At 38.2% G+C, this 20,433-nt stretch overlaps 1 protein-coding gene across 8 annotated transcripts in view; it reads left to right on the forward strand.

Moving 5' to 3' along the window:
- RANBP17 (RAN binding protein 17) overlaps nt 1–20,433 on the forward strand; it is a 436,622-nt gene that overhangs the window by 1,474 nt on the left and 414,715 nt on the right. For all 8 annotated transcript variants that reach the window (XR_012414614.1, XM_005558506.5, XM_045394506.3 and 5 more), the window contains exons 2-3: nt 13,461–13,607; nt 17,164–17,254. Coding sequence is in view for 7 of the 8 variants with exons in the window: in XM_005558506.5 (XP_005558563.3) it covers nt 13,461–13,607; nt 17,164–17,254 (238 nt within the window). In the remaining variant the exon portion in view is untranslated. The remainder of the gene's footprint in view (nt 1–13,460; nt 13,608–17,163; nt 17,255–20,433) is intronic.

The raw sequence follows: 20,433 nt of genomic DNA on the forward strand, positions 1-20,433 counted from the left end.
GTATCTAAGAATCTCATTCCCCTTGTAGACTTCTTGGAACCCCTTGTGATCACACAGACATATAATTTGGCTGATTTATTGATTCTTTTAAAGGGTCTTTTTTTAAAACCAGTTACTGTCTGGTAATCGACAGTTCTAGAATGTTATGTAGTAAGCCCCACACATTACCTTTTGACTTCGTGCCATTTCTAAGGGTCCTCAGGTCAAAATAATGTATTACCACTTTAGTAAATGTGCCCTCTGGGAAATTTTCACAGGAAGAATCTTACAAGGAGGATTTATGGATTGTAAATAGGTAATCAGATGTTCACAGAGCCCGTGCAAATCTTGAGAGTAAATTAAAAGGTATGGTGGAACTTTGGAATTTTTTCATACATGGAAAGATGATGTATAGGAAATCACCAAGTCCTGGAAGACTTCTTCTTATCTAGGCACAGTGTTGGAAAAATTAGCTGCTGATGTCGAAACTACCCATATTGGTTTTGCAGGACTGTACTGTGAAGTACATTCCTGTAGACAGCTTAGAAGTGGAGTTGGACAAATATAAGATCAGACAGTTTTGTTGACTAGAAAAAAACTGAAATTTCTCCGTTTGAATTATTTTTAGCATATTGGATCATATTGTTAATCAGTTAAGGAACATTTGTTATTAGTGATAACCGATACCTAGCATTTTGAGTTTTCGTATCCTCACTATAGAGTTGAGCCCTGCCACTAACTTAAAAAGTGTGCATATATACATTTTATTCTGAAGACACTGAGTCTTAAAACAGTTGTGACTTCCCCAACATTACAGAGTTAGTAGGCCTAATAACTCACAAGTTCCATGTTCCCCATTACCTCTGTCTTACTGTCACCTACCCAAAGGGACAGCTAGGCAAAAATTATGCCATCAAGATGATGAGTAAAGAAGCAGATTTGTGTAGGGTGAGGTTAGGGTACTGGTAAACATCTTTTTCACATCATGACATACATAAAAAATGTTAATTATGTGTCTCATTAACATAAACCGCTCATTGCCAAAGGCCATCAGTGCGCACTTTCCCCAGTGTCTCAAGCCCTGCCCCTGCTGCCTGGAGAGCAGAGGGATCAATATCTCAGGCATACCTGTGAATCATTCAAAGAAGTTGCATTCTGGTTAGGAAGCTGTGAATTAGGATACCCTGTCCCAAAAGAATTAATGGGTCTGGATTCCCTAATAGGAGGCAATCCAGATAAGGGGGCAGAGTGAGGAAAGAGATAGAATTGAGAACAAGTAAGAGGTAGGCACTTTAGATAGAACAGAGGTACCTTGATGAGAATCGAGAAAATGTTAGGAAAAATTTAAGGGACTCAGTTGATCCAACCTTTTTGCTCAGGCCAGGCGCGGTGGCTCACGCTTGTAGTCCCAGCACTTTGGGAGGCCGAGGCTGGTGGATCACGAGGTCAGGAGATCGAGACCATCCTGGCTAACACAGTGAAACCTCGTCTCTACTAAAAATACAAAAAATTAGCCAGGCGAGTGGCAGGTGCCTGTAGTCCCAGGTGCTCTGGAGGCTAAGGCAGGAGAATGGCGTGAACCTGGGAGGTGGAGCTTGCAGTGAGCAGAGATTGCGCCACTGCACTCCAGCCTGGGCAACAGAGCAAGACTCTGTCTCAAAAAAAAAAAAAAAAAAAAAAAAAAAAAAAAGATGGGGCACTTAAAGTGGAAAGCTTGTTCAATTCTGTTTGTGACATTTTTGGCTGATTACATCTTTCTAGATTTCCAAGAGAAAGAAATTTGTACACAAATACAAAGAGGGTGAACAGACAGGGCTAAAAATATGGACTGCCAGGCATGGTGGTGTGTGCCTATAGTTCCAGCTACTTGGGAGGCTGAGGTGGGGGGATCACTTGAGCTTAGGGGTTCTGGGCTGTATTGTAGTGTGCTCCACCGATCAAGTGTCTCCACTAAGTTCAACATCAATAATATTGACCTCCCATCAATATGGGAATGGGAGACCACCAGGTTGCCTAAGGAATGATGAACTGGCCCAGGTCAGAGACAGAGCTGGGCAAAACTCTAGTGCTGATCTGTAGTGGGACCGTGCCTGTGCATAGCTACTGCATGCCACCCTGGGCAACATAGCAAGACCCTGTCTCTTGAAGTATGGACTAGGACATCATCTCCAGGTGGATGATGATGGAAATAAAGAGTGGCAATTTGGGCAGGTTGGGGGGAAACAACATGCATTTGGGGTCTGTAGACTTGTATTTGACTCAGAATTTGATTATCTCTAAACTTGAGGAATTTATATATATTTGATCTCAGCTTCAGTTTTTTAAACTGCAGAGTAAATATACTGAAAATACATACTTCACAAGAGCCTATTTTTCAGGGTTGGTTTGAAAAAAGGGTGGAAATACTTTTGTAAACTATAAAGCACTAAAACAAATATTATCTATTTCATTGTAAGAAGGAAGAATTCCAAGAGATCCAGATAAAAGCCTTCAGGGATACTCAGGAAAAGGTAGTAAGAGGAAGAAAAAAGAGTTTGTGGGAAATGAGTAACTTCAAAATGAAGGCAGTTTCTGTTTATTGTAATCAAGAAGCTTAATTCCAGAAGGTAGGAAAGATACAGGAAAGTAATTGACAAGATCTTTAAATTCAGTTGAAGTGGATTTTTGTGGCTTATTTATGTTTTACTATTAGGGAACATTTATTTCGTGAAACAAAAGCGTTTATTCTCTTTTTTCAGCTTTACTGAAGTACAACTAATAATAAAATGTGTATATTTAAACTGGGCAATTGGATGGGTTTTGACATATGTATACATCTGTGAAATTGTCACCAAAATCAAAAAAATGAACATATGCATCCCCCCAAAAGTTTCCTTGTGCTCTTGTGTCCCTTTATAATCTCTCTTTGCTGTGCCCTTTTTCCCCCACTCCTCTGCTGTCTTCCCTCCCAGCCAGGAAATCACTGATCTGCTTTCTGTTTATTAAGAACCATACAATATATACTTTCCAGCATTCACCTGTTGATAGTCACATGTGTGGCTGCTTTTACTCAGCATTCACCTGTTGATAGTTACCTGTGTGACTTTTTACTTGCTATATAAAAAGAACTCCTCATTTAGGGGCCAATTCTGTGTCAGGCACAAAGGCCAGAAATAAGTCCAGAATGATTTGGAAGACCCTTATTTAGACTATGGTCAGGATTACATCATTGTCTCCTAGGGTGTGAAAGTTGGATGCTGTCTGTTTTTTGTGTGTGTGGTTTTTTAAGACAGGGTCTTGCTTTGTCACCCAGGCTGGAGTGTAGTGGTGGGATCTTGGCTCGCTGCAACCTCTGCCTTCCATGCTCAAGAGAGCCTCCCACCTCAGCCTCCCAAGTAGCTGGGACTACAGGCATGTGCTGCCACACCTGGCTGATTGTTTTTTTTTTTTTTTTTTATTTTTTGAAGAGATGGGGTTTCGCCACGTTGGCCAGGCTGGTCTCGAACTCCTGAGCTCAAACAATTCACCCACCTTGGCCTTCCAAAGTGCTGGGATTACAGATGTAAGCTACCATGCCTGGCCTGTTTATATGTGACAGTTACTCTGTGGGAGGTGAATGATGTCCAGTTCTCTTTGTTTTACCTCTTAGTTATTTATATGGGCTTCTAATGTTATCATTAAGACTTGTAGAAGCTTTAAAAACTCAAACCTGATTTGTCAACAAATTGAGACGGGATCCATTTTTCTGAGACCATTCTCATATTAATCATATTCTCAGATATCAATGTATAAAACTAAAATGAAACTTTATCAGTTTACTATGAAAAATAAAGTTTCCTTAGCAAATCAAGTGCTAAACAGAAGATTGCTTGATTGGTTAGTAACCACAATATTGTGGGTTTAATTACTTTATATGTCTAGATAATGCCTTTCTACTAGGGTAAGGGCCTTTGTGTGTGTATCACTTTTTCTAAAAAGGTTTTTTGTATACCAGGTATATGTTTGTTACCATTACAGTGAAAGAATAACTTGATTTTCCCTTTCAGTCTTTTGTAAAAGAAAATTCAGACCTTTCTCTCTCTTTTTTTTTTTTTTTTTTTTTTAATCTTGGATGGACTTTCATTTGTTAATAATCTGAAATATCTTTGGAAAAAAAGAGTGATTGGTAACATTGTTGATTTAAATACTATGTAAATACACCCCAGGTCTGTTCTGTCTTGAGGTTTTTTATATCAGTAAAGCAAAACAGACAAATAATTTCCAGACTTCTCCATAATCTTTCCAAATAGGTTTATTTAGGTGCTATTGAATTGATTACTATTAATATTACTTTTCAAGTGCTCACAACACTTTTTTTTTTTTTTGAGTTGGGAGTCTCACTATGTTTCCCAGGCTGACCTTGAACTCCTGGGCTCAAACGATCCTCCTGCCTCAGCCTACTGAGTAGGTGGGATTACAGGCATGTGCCACTGTGCCTTAATACAAATTTGTTTTCATAGATTTGGAGGCCAGAAATCTGAAACATATACAGGTTTGGTCCCTTCTGAAATGGCCCTGAAGGAGAAACCATTTCAAATGCCTTTCGCCGAGCTGCTTCTGATGGCTGCTGGCAATCTTCAGTGTTCCTTGGCTTGCAGAAACATCAGTCTAGTCTCTGCCTACATCTTCATATGGTTTTCCCTGCTATATCTCTGCGTCTCAGATCTATCTCCTTTCTCTTATAAGAATACCAGTCAGTGGATTTAGGGCCCACTCTCAATCCAACATGATCTCATACCAAGATTCTTTTTTTTTTTTTTTGAGACGGAGTCTCGCTCTGTCGCCCAGGCTGGAGTGCAGTGGCGCTATCTCGGCTCACTGCAAGCTCCGCCTCCCGGGTTTACGCCATTCTCCTGCCTCAGCCTCCCGAGTAGCTGGGACTACAGGCGCCCGCCACCTCGCCTGGCTAATTTTTTTGTATTTTTAGTAGAGACGGGGTTTCATTGTGTTAGCCAGGATGGTCTCGATCTCCTGACCTCGTGATCCGCCCGTCTCGGCCTCCCAAAGTGCTGGGATTACAGGCTTGAGCCACCGCGCCCGGCCCCAAGATTCTTAATTAAGGATTTGTGAAGACCCTATTTCCAAATAAGGTCCCATTTATAGGTACTGGAGTTGGGACATGGACATATATTTTAAGGGGATATAATTAAAATCATTACAATATTATTAGGTAATGTTAAAAACAACTGTGTACCAGAAGTTACATGACACTAACTCTTAATCCTCCAAACCTATGAGGCACTGTTACTAGTCTCATTTTTGCTGCCTTTTGTTAAGCAAGTCTGTTACTATTTCTTGGCCTAATTCTTTTTGCAAAGTCTACTTCAAAGAATCTTAGGCCTAGATGAATGCATGCCAGCAGGATCGGTTTATTAATTATATTGAGTATTACCAGTTCTAAAATTCAGTCCTCCAAATTTATTAGATGAAGGAAAAGGCTTCTTAGGTTGATCATGAGAGGGAAAAGGGACTCCTTTTTATTTTCGTATATAAATACATATTTAGTTTTATTTTACTTTAAGTTCTGAGATACATGTGCAGAATGTGCAGGTTTGTTACATAGGTGTATATGTGCCGGGTGGTTTGCTGCACTTGTCAACCTGTCACCTAGGTATTAAGCTCCTCATGCATTCGCTATTTGTCCTGATGCTCTCTCTCCCTCTCCTCACCCCCACAATAGGCCCCCTGTATGTGTTGTTCCCCTCCCTGTGTCCATGTGTCTTCATTGTTCAGCTTCCACTTATGGGTGAGAACATTTGGTGTTTGGTTTTCTGTTCCTGTATTAGCTTGCTGAGGATAATGGCTTCCAGCTGCATCCATGTCCCAGCAAAGGACATGATCTCATTCCTTTTCATGGCTGCATAGTATTCCATGGTGTATATATACCACATTTTCTTTATCCAGTCTATCATCAGTGGGCATTTGGGTTATTTTCATGTCTTTGCTATTGTGAATAGTGCTGCAGTAAACATATATGTGCATGTATCTTTACAACAGAATGATTTATATTCCTTTGAGTATATACCCAGTAATGGGATTGCTGGGTCAAATGATATTTCTGGTTCTAGGTCCTTGAGGAATTGCCACACTGTCTTCTACAGTGGTTGAACTAATTTACATTCCTACCAACAGTACAAAAGCATTTCTGTTTCTCCACAGCTTGGCCAGCATCTGTTGTTTCTTAACTGTTTAATAATCACCATTCTGACTGGTGGGAGATGGTATCTCGCTGTGGTTTTGATTTGCATTTCTCTTATGATAGTGATGCTGAACTTTTTTTCATATGTTTGTTGGCCACATAAATGTCTTCTTTCGAGAAGTGTCTGTTCATGTCCTTTGCCCACTTTTTTTTTTTTTTTTTTTAATGAGATGAAGTCTCGCACTGTCGTCTGGGCTGGAGTGCAATGGCACAATCTTGGTTCATTGCAACCGCTGCCTCCCAGGTTCAAGCGATTCTCCTGCCTCAGCCTCCTGAGTAGCTAGGATTACAGGCGCCTGCCACCACGCCCGGCTAATTTTTGTATTTTTAGTAGAGACAGGGTTTCACTATGTTGGCCAGGCTGGTCTCCAACTCCTGACCTCGTGATCCTCCTGCCTCCGCCTCCCAAAAGTGCTGGGATTACAGGCATGAGCCACCACGTCTGGCCACTACCTTTGCCTACTTTTTGATGGGGTTTTTTCTTGTAAATTTGTTTAAGGTTCCATGTAAATTCTGGATATTAGACCTTTGTCACTTGGGTTAATTGCAAAAATTTTCTCCCATTCTGTAGATTGCCTGTTCACTCTGATGATAGTTTCTTTTGCTGTGTAGAAGCTCTTTAATTAGATCCCATTTGTCAGTTTTGGCTTTTGTTGCAATTGCTTTTGGCAATTTAGTCATAAAATCTTTGCCCATGCCTATATCCTGAATGGTATTGTCTAGATTTTCTTCTAGAGCTTTTATGGCTTTGGGATTAAAGACTTTGGGATAAGTCTGTAATCCAGCTTCAGTTAATTTTTGTATAAAATGGAAGAAAGGGGCCCAGTTTCAGTTTTCTGCATATGGCTAACCAGTTTTCCCAGCACCATTTATTAAATAGGGAATTCTCTCTCCATTGCTTATTTTTGTCAGGTTTGTCAAAGATCAGATGGTTGTAGATGTGTGTTCTTATTTCTGAGGTCTCTATTCTGTTCTATCGGTCTGTGTGTCTGTTTTGGTACCATGCTGTTTTAGTTACTGTAGCCTTGCAGTATAGTTCGAAGTCAGATAGTGTGGTGCCTCCAGCTTTGTTCTTTTTGCTTAGGATTGTCGTGGCTCTACGGCCTCTTTTTTGGTTCTATATGAATTTTAAGGTAGTTTTTTTCTAATTCTGTGAAGAACGTCAATGGTAGTTTGATGGGAATAGCATTGAATCTGTAAATTACTTTGGGCAGTATGTCCATTTTCACAATATTGATTCTCCTTATCCATGAGGATGGAATGTTTTCCATTTGTTTGCGTTCTGTCATTTCCTCAAGCAGTGGTTTATACTTCTTCTTGAAGAAGTCCTTCACATCCCTTGCTGTATTCCTCAGTATTTTATTTTCTTTGTAGCAATTGTGAATGGGAGTTCATTCATGATTTGGCTCTCTGTCTATTGTTGGTGTCTAGGAATGCTTGTGATTTTTGCACATTGATTTTGTATTGTGAGACTTTGCTGAAATTGCTTATCAGCTTAAGGAGTTTTTGGGCTGAGATGATGGCGTTTTTAGATTGTAGGATCATGTTGTCTGCAGAGACAGTTTGATTTTGTCTCTTCCTATTTGAATACCCTTTATTTCTTTCTTTTGCCTGATTGCCCTGGACAGAACTTCCAGTACTGTGTTTAATAGGAGTGGTTAGAGAGGGTATCCTTGTCTTGTGCCAATTTTCAAAGGGAATGCTTCCAGCTTTTGCCCATTTAGTATGACATTGGCTGTGGGTTTGTCATAAATAGCTCTTATTATTTTGAGATATGTTCCATCAATACCTAATTTATTGAGAATTTTTAACATGCAGGGTTGTTGAATTTTATTGAAGGCATTTTCTGAATCATTCTATTGAGATCATCATGTGGTTTTTGTCATTGGCTCTGTGATGGATTATGTTTACTGATTTGCATATGTTGAACCAGCTTTGCATCCCAGGGATGAAGCTGACTTGATTGTAATGGATAAGCTTTTTTTTTTTTTTCCTTTCTTTTTTTGAGATAGAGTCTTAACTCTGTCACCCAGGCTGGAGTGCAGTGGCGCAATCTTGGCTCGCTGCAACCTCCACCTCCCGGCTTCATGGGATTTTCCTGCCTTAGCCTCCCGAGTAGCTGGGACTACGGGCACGTGAAACCATGCCTGGCTGATTTTTGTGTTTTAGTACAGATGGGGTTTTGCTGCGTTGGCCAGACTGGTCTTGAACTACTGACGTCAGGTGATCCACCCACCTTGGCCTCCCAAAGGGCTGGGATTACAGGCGTGAGCCATGGCACTAGGCTTGGATAAGCTTTTTGATGTGCTGCCGGATTTGGTTTGCCAGTATTTTATTGAGGATTTTCACATCAATGTTCATCAGGGATACTGGCCTGCAGTTTTCTTTTCTTGTTGTGTCTCTGCCAGGTTTTGGTATCAGTTTGATGCTGGCCTCATAAAATGAATTAGGGAGGAGTCCCTCCTTTTCAGTTGTTTAGAATAGTTTCAGAAAGAATGGTACCAGCTCCTCTTTGTACCTCTGGTAGAATTTGGCTGTGTCTGATCTTGGGCTTTTTTGTTTGGTAGGCTATTTTTTTACTGCTTCAATTTTAGAACTTATTGGTCTAATCAAGGATTCTACTTCTTCCTGGTTTAGTGTTATGAGGGTATATATGTCCAGGAATTTTTCCATTTCTTCTAGATTTTCTAGTTTATTTGCGTAAAAGTGTTTATAGTATTCTCTGATGGTAGTTTGTATTTCTGTGGGGTCAGTGGTGATATCCCTTTATCATTTTTATGGTGTCTATTTGATTCTTCTCTCTTTTCTCCTTTATTAGTCTAGCTAGCAGTCTGTTTTATTAAGTTTTTATAAAAACCAGCTTCTGGGTTCATTGATTTTTTTTTTTTGAAAGATTTTTCGTGTCTCTATCTCTTTCAGTTCTGCTCTGATCTTAGTTATTTCTTGTCTTATGCTAGCTTTTGGATTTCTTTGCTCTTGCTTCTCTAGTACATTTAGTTGTGATGTCAGGGTGTTAATTTGAGATCTTTCTAGCTTTCTGATGTGGGCATTTAGTACTATACATTTCCCTCTTAATGCTGCTATAGCTGCAACCCAGAGATTCTGGTGTTGGCTCTTTGTTCTCATTGGTTTCGTAGAATTTCTTGATATCTGTGTTAATTTCATTATTTACCCAGGAGTCATTCAGGAGCAAGGTTGTTTAATTTCTGTGTAGTTGTGTGGTTTTGAGTGAGTTTCTTAATCTTGAGTTCTAATTTGATTGGCTTGTGGTCTGTGAGACTGTTATGATTTCAGTTCTTTTGTATTTGCTGAGGAGTGCTTTACTTCCAATTATGTATTTGATTTTAGAGTAAGTGCCATGTGGCATTAGAAGAATGTATATTCTGTTGTTTTGGGGTGGAGAGTTCTGTAGATATCTATCAGGTCTCCTTGATCCAGAGCTGAGTTCAAGTCTGAATATCCTTGTTAATTTTCTGTCTTGTTGATCTACCTAATATTGGGAGTGGAGTGTTAAATTTTCCCAGTATTATTGTGTGGGAGTCTAAGTCTCTTTGTAGGTCTCTAAGAACTCATTTTATGAATCTAGGTGCTCCTGCATTGGTTGCATATATATTTAGGATAGCTCATCATGTTGAATTGTTCCCTTTATCATTATGTAATGCCCTTCTTTGTCTTTTTTGATCTTTGTTGGTTTAAAAGTCTGTTTTGTCAGAAACTAGGATTGCAACCCTTGCTTTTTTTTTTTTTCTTTCCATTTGCTTGGTAAATTTTCCTCCATCCCTTTATTTTGAGCCTATCTGTGTCTTTGCATGTGAGGTGGGTCTCTTGAATACAGTACACTGATGGAACTTGACACTCTGTCCAATTTGCCAGTCTGTGTTTTTTTACTGGGGCGTTTAGCCCATTTACATTAAAAGTTAATATCATTATGTGTGAATTTGATCTCATCATCATGATGCTAGGTTGATTATTTTGCCCGTTAGTTAATGCAGTTTCTTCATAGTGTGCTTTGTCTTTCTTTGTATTTCAGGGTGTTTTCGCAGTGGCCAGTACCAGTTTTTCCTTTCCATATTTAGTGCTTCCTTCAGGAGCTCTTGGAAGGCAGGCCTGGTCGTGGCAAATTCCCTCAGCATTTGCTTGTCTGAAAAGGATTTTATTTGTCCTTCTCTTATGAAGCTTAGTTTGGCTGGATATGACATTCTGGTTTGAAAAATCTTGTCTTTAAGAATGTTGAATATTGGCCCCCACTCTTTTGGCTTGCAGGGTTTCTGCAGAGAGATTTACTATTAGTCTGATGGGCTTCCCTTTGTAGGTGACCTGGCTTTTCCCTCCTGCTGCTCTTTATATTTTTTCCTTCATTTTGACCTTGGAGGATCTCATGATTATGTGTCTTGGGGTTGATTGTCTTGTGGAGTATCTTACTGGAGTTCCCTGTATTTTCTGAATTTGAATGTTGGCCTCTCTTACTAGGTTGGGGAAGTTCTCTTGGATGATACCCTGAAGTGTGTTTTCCAACTTGGTTCCACTCTCTCTGTCTCTTTCAAGTACTTCAATCAGTCATAGGTTTGGTCTTTTTACATAGTCCCATAGTCTCAGAGGTTTTGTTCGTTTCTTTTCATTCTTTTTTCTCTGTCTGTCTTATTTCAGCAAGATAGTCTTCAAGCTCTGATATTCTTTCTTCTGCTGGATGGATTTGGTTATTGATACTTGTTTATGCTTCACGAAGTTCTCGTGCTGTGTTTTTCAGCTCCATCAGGTTAGTTATGTTCCTCTCTCAAATGGTTAGTTAGCAGCTCCTGTAACCTTTTATTTTGGTTCTTAGCGTCTTTTCATTGGGTTAGAACATGCTTCTTTACCTCAGTGAAGTTTGTTATTACCCGCCTTCTGAAGCCTACTTCTAAAAATTTGTCCATCTCATCCTCCATCCAATTCTGTGCCCTTCCTGGAGAGGTGTTGTGATCATTTGGAGAAGAGGCACTCTGGCCTTTTGGGTTTTCAGCATTCTTTCGTTGATTCTTTCTCATCTTCATGAGTTTGTCTAGTTTCGATCTTTGGGGCTGCTCACCCTTGGATGAAGTTTTTGTGGGGACTCTTCGTTGATGCTGTTGTTGTTGTTTCTGTTTTTTGTTTTTTGTTTTTTTTTTTTTTCTATAGCCAGGTCCGTCTTCTGTGGGGCTGCTGCGGTTTGCTGGGAGTTCACTTCAGGCCCTGTTAATCTGGGTCGCTCCTATACCTGGAGATGTCACCTGAGGAGGCTGGAGAATGGCAGAGATGGGTACCTGTTCCTTTCTCTGGGATCTCTGTCCTCGAGGGCCACCGACCACTTCCCTTGGCTGGGAGTAGGGGCTCCCCGCCCTGTGTGGCTCTCAGGTGGGCCATTGCACCACCTTGCTCTTCCCTCCTCCCTGTGGGTTACCCCCAACTGCCTAGTCAGTCCTGATGAGAGAACCTGGATACCTTGGTTATCAGTGCAGGATTCACATGCTGTTTTGGTTCGGAGCCTCTGATCGCCACTGCTTCTAGTTGGCCATCTTGGCCCCTTATTTTTGTATTTCTTACCCTGGAGAAAACAAGATAATTTTTATGTATTCATGAACCATAAATATTGTATGCATTTTACTGTTGTGAACAGTATGTAGTAGTAATCTGGGTTTTTTGGGCTAATCTAGGTGGGGGAAATGTTTAAAATGTGGTTCATTTGAGGTTCTTTATCTTAATCAGCCTATTTGAAATCTTACTTTTGGACTTCTGTGTTTACTCTAGCAGGAAATTTCCAAGTCTGGGATGCTGGGCTCTGATGTAGATAGGGAAATGGAAAATGCTATAAAAGAGCTGAGAAGGAGAGAGGAAGAGAGAAGTAAAAAGAATAATGGGAGCTGGAGTAGGTCTCATTTTGATGTTAATTGTGTATTCCTTTTTCTGAGACGGTATATGCACGTGCACATGAGGGAATGTGTGGGCTAGTGTAGGTATAAGGTTGCCGCATAAAATTCAGGCTAGAAAGGACAAAAAGATGGCATTTTAAAAAATGAATATCCCATTATTTTCATATGCCTACCTGACTTCGAAATCTGTGCCAATATTTTTTCTTTCAGAGAATAATTCTCTAATTCAAGTTTAAAGTGAGGTAGTTGGTTTTCAGAAGACCTCTTTAACAAAAAAATTTTTAAGCTGGAGAGGAGTGATGAACTCATTTTCTGATTCTTTTTTTAGATGGTTTCCATGTGTCGCATGCCGTCATATGAGATTAGATTTATATCATCGAGATAGGATTGTAAACATAACACTTTAGTCTTTATGCTTATAAAATGGGAGCCTTTAATATAACTGGTTATTACATTGCTAGAAATACCCTGGGATCAAGTCAAAGTTCCTGAAAATCATGCAGCACTTGGAATTGTTGGTTCAGAAGCTCCAAATCAACGTATAACAAAAATAATATATATATTTTTGAGACAGGGTCTTGCTCTGTCCCCAGGCTGAAGTACAGTGATGGTATCATGGCTCACTGCAGTCTCGACCTCGCAGGCTCAAGTAGTTCTCCCACTTCAGCCCTCTAGTAGCTGGGACTACAGGCGTACCCTACTATACCCGGCTACTTTTGTTGTATTTGTAGAGGGGATTTTGCCATGTTGCCTGCAGTGGTCTTGAACTCCTGGGCTCAAGCGATCCTTCCGCCTTGGCGTCTCACAATGCTGGGATTATAGGCATGAGTCACCATGCCCAGCCTTAAATTCTTAAAATTTGAGAAAGAATATAAATTTGGTTATCTGCAACTTGTGCGTGATCATTTCCCCCCATCCATCTCCCTAGCCTCATCTGGTATCTCCGTGCTGTGTTTATCAGCCTCACTAACCTTTAATGCTTTGAAATTACTGAACTCCATTCTACTGAAGGTCCCTGGTAAATGTTCTTTCTTTGCCTGAACTGCCTTCTAGTCTTTTAAAAATCTGATTCAACGTTGTAGGTCTCAGCATAAATATTATTTCTTCAGGCATACCTTTCCAAATCCTTGTTGTAGGACAAGTTCTCCCTTTCTTGTACTTTTCCATTGCAGAACTATCAATTTGTAAGTAAATAATTTCGGGAGTAAGAGATGGGCCTGTTTTGTTTGCATCTGTATCCCCTAGTAAGTAGCTGTGTTTCAATAAACATGTATTGAATTAATGAATACACATGTGATACTTGTATCCCTTTTTTTTGTGATTAAATATTTACCTTATTTTTTTCATGGAAGTAAAATATTAATTTTTTTTCTTTGAAGAGTTTGGCTGAATTGGAAGTGTTATGTACTCATCTCTACGTAGGGACTGATCTTACACAAAGAATAGAGGCTGAGAAAGCACTCTTGGAACTTATTGACAGCCCAGAATGTCTCAGCAAGTGTCAACTTTTATTAGAACGAGGAACAGTAAGTATTTGGTAACAATGATTAACCATGAAAGATCAGTAGATGTATGTCATTGTTAATGAACGCCTGTGTTAGCAGTGGTAACTGATAGATACTGCCACATGGTTTTTTTGTTTCTGTGAAACGGTAGTTTCACTGTTAAAGGGATTAATCAGGAAAAGAATTGGAAAAACCTGGAAAGCAAACTTAGGGAGGAGCCAGGAAATGAAGTAGGAATGAATTGAGATAGTTTCTTGATTACTATTGGTCTCTTTTTATGTCTCATATTAGTGGGCAAAAATTACATTTTTAGAAAGTTGACTAACAACTTTAAAAAACCTAGATAGGGGAGGCAGATTGTAATTACCTCAGAAACATGAAAGGATGATTCGAAAGCATGCTGATTACCTCTTGCCTGCCTCCCATCTAGATATTCGTAGTCTAGACATTCATATTCATTTAGTAAAATATTTAAATGTCAAACCAGGCGCTGTACTGCGTACTTGATTTATGTACATGAATTAAAGTAGCTCTTTGTTTAGTTGGAGAGGCAGATATATAAATAGCTATGAAATGATTGCAGTAAGAGACTGTGTGTTCTAGAGCAGAGTTGGCAAACTTTTTCTGGAAGGGTCAGATAGCAAATATTGTAGACTTTGTGGGCCAGGAGACAAAATGGAAGATGTTTAGTAAGAACATCTATAGAAAGGGAAAAAACAAATTTCTACAAAGTTTTATTGATGAGATTCAAAATATAATAATCTGATACAGATTTTTTAATAATACAGGTCTGTTACTGAAGAGAATAGAGCTGTTTTTTTGGGGAATAACATTTTGCTATTATTAATTGGAGTTTAGAGTTGTTTTCTATCATCAACATTGATTGCAAATGTTCATATGTTAATGCTGATCTATAATGAGATTTTACATATCTTATATTTGAAAATATCTTTTCACATAGATAGGCACTGCCAAATACTAATAATCAGTCTATGAGCATATGATTATAATTAAGCACATTCATCATTTAGAAGGCATTTAAAAAATTCTGTTAAATCATGATATTTGCCTTTTAGCATGTCATTATACTGCAGATTGACCACTTCCAATTGAAGATTAGGTGGGAGCTCTTAATTGCACAGTTAAATGGATTTTATAATATGGAAATTGCCTTTACACTTGCATCAAGATCTGAAGCTGGAGCTGTAGTTGAAGCTCAGAAAATATATCTCTGAATAGAGATCTCACTACTTGTTTTAACTTTTGACAATGTGGGAAGTATATAAAGCTGCCTAACATTACTTGCAATTCAAATGACGTTATCAAAATGGCTTTACTGCAGTATAAGTTCTGCATATAGGTTCTAAGCACTTTTTAGGCAATTTTGTAATTTTAAGTTGAATTTATTAAGGAACGTTATCAATTTTGCAGCAAAAAGTGAGTTCCAAAGCCATTTAGTGTTGAACAATGGTGACTTGGTTGTCTCATTCAGAAAATTTAGCTTTATTCCTGAGCTAAAAAAATAGCAGTGAAACTTTATCACTGATAAGCTATTAAACTATTGTGTGATGAGACAAGTGAGAATATTATTTCCAATACAGAATATTCAGATACTGCTTCTTTATCTTATAGAAATGAACAGAACTAAAGTTCACAAAAGTGAATGAAGTCCACTGTTAGCACTACTGATTCATTAACTTAAAATAGATTCATATATTTACCACACAGTATCTGCCGGTGAACAATATGGTGAATAACCATAGGCTTTAAACGTGTTACATTTTTCACAAGATTTGTAAATTTGTTCAGCTAAGCCCTTTTCTGCTCCATATGTTTTTACCACTAGTGTGACATATCGTAGCAGATTCTACTTCAGTTTATATTGAATTAATGTGTCCTCAACTTCTTTGAAAATATTCTGGCCTGTAGTTCTCCCACAGTCTTCATAGAGGCCAATTCTTTAGTTGCGTCACAGCATTGACTTCTAGAATAAACAGATAGTAAGTATTGGTAACATTAAGAGTATGAGCGTTATGAGAAACATCTGTCCACTCATCAAGACTTAAGGAGAACCTTTCCAAATCATTTGTCTTGTTTTCAAATTGACTTTTGATGTTGTTCCAATGTCTTCAACTCTTTGAGAATTTGTTCCCACCAGAAACTAGTAATCTTATTTTCTCTGCACACATAACTTTGGCCGCTATAATAAAACAATGATGATTTAATTAACTCATCATTGGTAAATGGCTGTGTGATTGACTAACAAATGAGCCACTTGGAAACTTTGGTTGCAGTCTCATTTTTTATATTTGTAAAGACAGTCTACTATGATGAGATAATCAAATTTCCTATTTTTTCTGACTTTTGATTTCCTGAGTTGGGAATATTTTGATGGGAATATTGGGGATATTACTTGGTCTGATATTGTCAGTGTGTATTATATTCTTTTAGGACAACCATAGTACCATTGCATAAAAAGCACATTGTTTTGCCATGTAATCAATAAAAGAATAGTCCACACTCCTTTGTGCCTTAAAAATTAGATATTTGAAGTCCACTTTTATTTTTTCTTATTTTGATATGATAGACATACGCTGGTAATAATAAAAGGTATGTGTCATGTCATGAAAACACCCATGGCTCTCTAGGCACTGTAGAGTTGTGCCTACTTCACTGCGGTTTATGATACTCTGAACAGCAGTAGGAAGCACTGAGCGCCACGTGTGGTCTCTGTCTTAACTATTCAATTCTGCCATCGTGGCATGAAAGCCGCCATAGGCAGTGTGTAAATGAATGAGCGTGGCTGTGTTTTAATAAACTTTATGGACAACAAAATATGGATTTCACATATTTTTCTGTCACAAAATATTGTTATTGTTTGATTTTTTTGAACAGTTGAAAAGCTGTTTAAAATTGTAAAAAACATTCTTGGATCACAACCTATGTAAAAACAGGCAGGATTTGGTCAAGGGCCATAGTTTGCCAGCCTCTGGTCTAGAGAAAAAAAGAGGGAGTATCTTTGCAAGAATTTCTAGGAGGTGGAGTGAATACGTGAACCAAATTTTAAAGAGTGAGCATGCATTTAGAGAGTTTGAGTACAGTATTAAGATAATTGGGGGCCAGAGAGAATATAGTCAGACATGGGTTTCAAGGAACACGGAGGTCAGGGTGGGGAAGATATGGAAAGGAACCTGAAGGCTATCATGGTCAGAGCAAAGTCAAGAATGGAATCAGATGAATTTGAAGAGATAATCAGAGGCCAGGTGGTGGAGGGCTGTAGACCATGGTAAGAGTACTATATTTTATTTGAACTTACTGAGTAATTTATTTCTCCTGTTTGCTATTGTTATTTGAGATGACTGTCTATACCTCCCTCAACTAATGATTTCTTATGAGAGATTATATGCCTGTGTATGTGTATCCTTTTCTGTATATATGTATCTCAAATTGACGTATTTTATCTGTTGTAAATTTGCCTGTTTGGAAAACCAGAAGAATTTCTGTTATTGCTCAGAAGAACATTTCTATCACAATGCTTTATTTTAATTTCATTTATGATAATAATTATTCTTTACAGACATCCTATGCTCAGCTCCTTGCAGCAACATGTCTTTCAAAACTTGTCAGCCGTGTCAGTCCTTTACCTGTTGAGCAGAGGATGGACATCAGTAAGTGGCTTATTATGCTTTTTCACTAACTGTGCTTTAAAAAAACTTCTTCTTTTAAATATACTAAAGTGTTACTAGGATTGCAAATTTTTTGAGTCTGTCATTTTTTAAAACATGAGTATCAAGTCTCATTTACTCATCTATTGATGAACAATGTTGTGTTACATAAAGCAATCTCTAATCAAAAAAGGTTTTTTTTTTTTGAGACAGAGTCTCGCTCTGTCGCCAGGCTGGAGTGCAATGGCGCGATCTCAGCTCACTGCAAGCTCTGCCTCCTGGGTTCAAGCAATTCTCCTGCCTCAGCCTCCCAAGTAGCTGGGACTACAGGTGTGCGATACCATGCCCAGCTAATTTTTGTATTTTTAGTAGAGACAGGGTTTCACCATGTTGACCAGGATGGTCTTGATCTCTTGACCTCGTGATCCACCCGCCTTGGCCTCCCAAAGTGCTAGGATTATAGGCGTGAGCCACCGTGCCCGGCCAAAAAAGCATTTATTTAATAGTAAACAATAACTAGCATTTTGTGTACTATTTGTTAAGATTTGTGCTCTCTCATTTTATCCACCAAATAAGATTTTTGAGTTATCCTCATTTCACAAATGAGGAAATTAGATTTGCAGACAGGCTCTGTCATGTGCCCAAGATCACACAACTAGAAAGTAGTAGAGTTATGATTCAAAACTCCTCTACCTGTTTAGTGTCCAGGCTCTTAGCCATTATCTTAACTTGATATGCAATTGAATGACAGGACAGAATTCAGCTCTCTAGTGTTTTTCAGGATGCTGTATCAAAATCATTTGGCGTATATGTAAAATAAAAGCAGGTTCTTATTAGGAAGATAATTTATGTATGGATAAACAGTGCTTGGAACTTTACTTGAAAAAATGATTCTATAAAGTAGCAGTATGTTTTTCAGAGTTAATGTATTTTAAGTTTTTGTGTGTATGTAAGTAGTTTGCATTTCATATGGACAAAATTGTAATAATTGAGGTATGGGGTGTTTTTGGTCATCTTTGTTCATATTAGAAATAGATTGTTGACTCATTTCTGTTGTTCAGCCTCAAGGTTAACATAATTTATATTTATCAGAAAAGTTAAAATGTATGTGATGGATCTTTAGGTTTAAATTTGAATGATCGAAGTCTCCGAATGATACATTGTTTTCCTCTATATTGACTGTTATTTCTGTAAGCACTCTGAGTCTTAGGTACTGCAGAAAGCCTTGAGAAGGATTTATCTACTGTTGAACTTTACTTAAGAAAGCAAAGGAAAGGAGTTTACAGTTTTATAGTTTTAAAAATAAGTTCAAATAATATAAAGCAAAGTCATAAAACTTGTGATTTTGTTTATTATACTTTTCCACACACACCTTTTAAATATATTTAATTTTTTTAGAGCAGTTTTGGGTTCACAGCAAAATTGAGCACAAAGTACAGATAATTTCCATATACCCTCTGCTGCCACACATGCACAGCTTCCCAACTATTAACATCCTGCACCATAGTAGTACATTTGTTACAATTGATGAACCTACATCCACACATCTTCATTAACCAAAGTCTGTAATTTACATTAGGGTTCACTCTTGGTGTTGTATTTCTATGGATTTTGACAGATGTGTTAATACAATGACATGTATCCACCAATATAGTATTATACAGAATAGTTTTACTGCACTAAAAATTTGCTGTGTTCTTTGCCTATTCATCCCATCCTCCCCCAACCCTGATCTTTTTACTGTCTCCATAGCTTTGCCTTTTCCAGAATATGATGTAGTTGGAATCATACAGCCTGAGGTATCAGTCATACATGTAGGCTTTTCAGATTGGCTGCTTTCACTTAGTAATATGCATTTAAGGTTCCTCCATGTTTTTTTCATGGCTTAATACCTCATTTCTTTTTAGCACTGAATAATTCTTCGTTGTCTGAGTGTACCGCAGTTTACCCATTCACTTACTGAAGAGCATCTTGGCTGCTTCCAAGTTTTGATAATTATGAATAAAGCTGCTATAAACATACATATGTGGGTTTTTATGTGCCCATTTTCAGCTCCTTTGGATAAATACCTTAGAGCACATTGCTGGATTGTATGTTAAGAGTATGTTCAGTTTTATAAGAAACCACCACACTGTCTTCCAATGTGGCTGTACCATTTTGCATTCCCACCAGCCGTGAGTGAGAGTTGCTGTTGCACCACATCCTTGCCAGCAGTTGACATTTTCTGCATTTTGGCTATTTTGATAGATGTGTAGTGGTATCTCCTTGTTTTAATGTGTGTTTCCCTGAGAACATATGATATACAGCACCTTTTTATGTGCTTATTTGACATCTGTACAGTTGACCCTTGAACAGTGCAGATATTAGGGGCTTTGACCCCCTGTGCAGTCAAAAATTCACTTAAAACTTTTGACTCCCCCAAAACTTAACCACTCATAGTCTACTGTTGACTGGAAGCTTTACCAGTAACATAAAAACAGGCTGACCAATCCATATTTTGTATGTTATATGTGTTATATACTATATTCTTTGAATAAAGTAAGCTAGAGAAAAGAATATTATTTGGAAAATTATAAGAAAGTTAAAATGTATTTACTATTCATTAAGTGGAAGTGGATCATCATAAAGATCTTTATCCTTACCATTTTCACATTGAGTAGGCTGAGGAAGAGAAAGATGAGAGATTGGTCTTACGGTCTTGGGGTGGCAGAACTAGAGGAGGCAGGAAAGGCAGGAGCACTGGGTATAACTTTATGGAAATACATTGTAATTTCTGTCTGACTTTTTTGCTTTTTCATTTCTTTAAAAATGTTTCTGTAAAGTACCAATCCTTCTATGTTCACTTTAAATTCAGTGCCTGTATCATAGAAAGGTCCATGTCATAAAAGAAGTCGGAATAATGGAAACGTTTCTGCCAGGTTGTCTAATGTTAATTTTTTTTTTTTCTGGCACTGCTGTTTCTACTACATCTTCTACCTAATCATGTGGCACTGGTTCAGATGCACTCATCTCCATGAAATCATCTTCTGTAAATTCTGATGTTTCTTTTGTTAGATTCCCTAGTAGGTGTAGGTTTCTCCCTTGTGTAAAACTTAGCAATTTGTAGGAAACTTTGATCTTTTCTTTCAAATGAGGAATGTCTGACAGGCTTAGACCTTTTGTCCCCTTTACTTAGAGTTGAA

The sequence above is a fragment of the Macaca fascicularis genome, chromosome 6, assembly GCF_037993035.2.
Source record: "Macaca fascicularis isolate 582-1 chromosome 6, T2T-MFA8v1.1".
In the NCBI taxonomy this organism is placed as follows: Eukaryota; Metazoa; Chordata; class Mammalia; order Primates; family Cercopithecidae; genus Macaca; species Macaca fascicularis.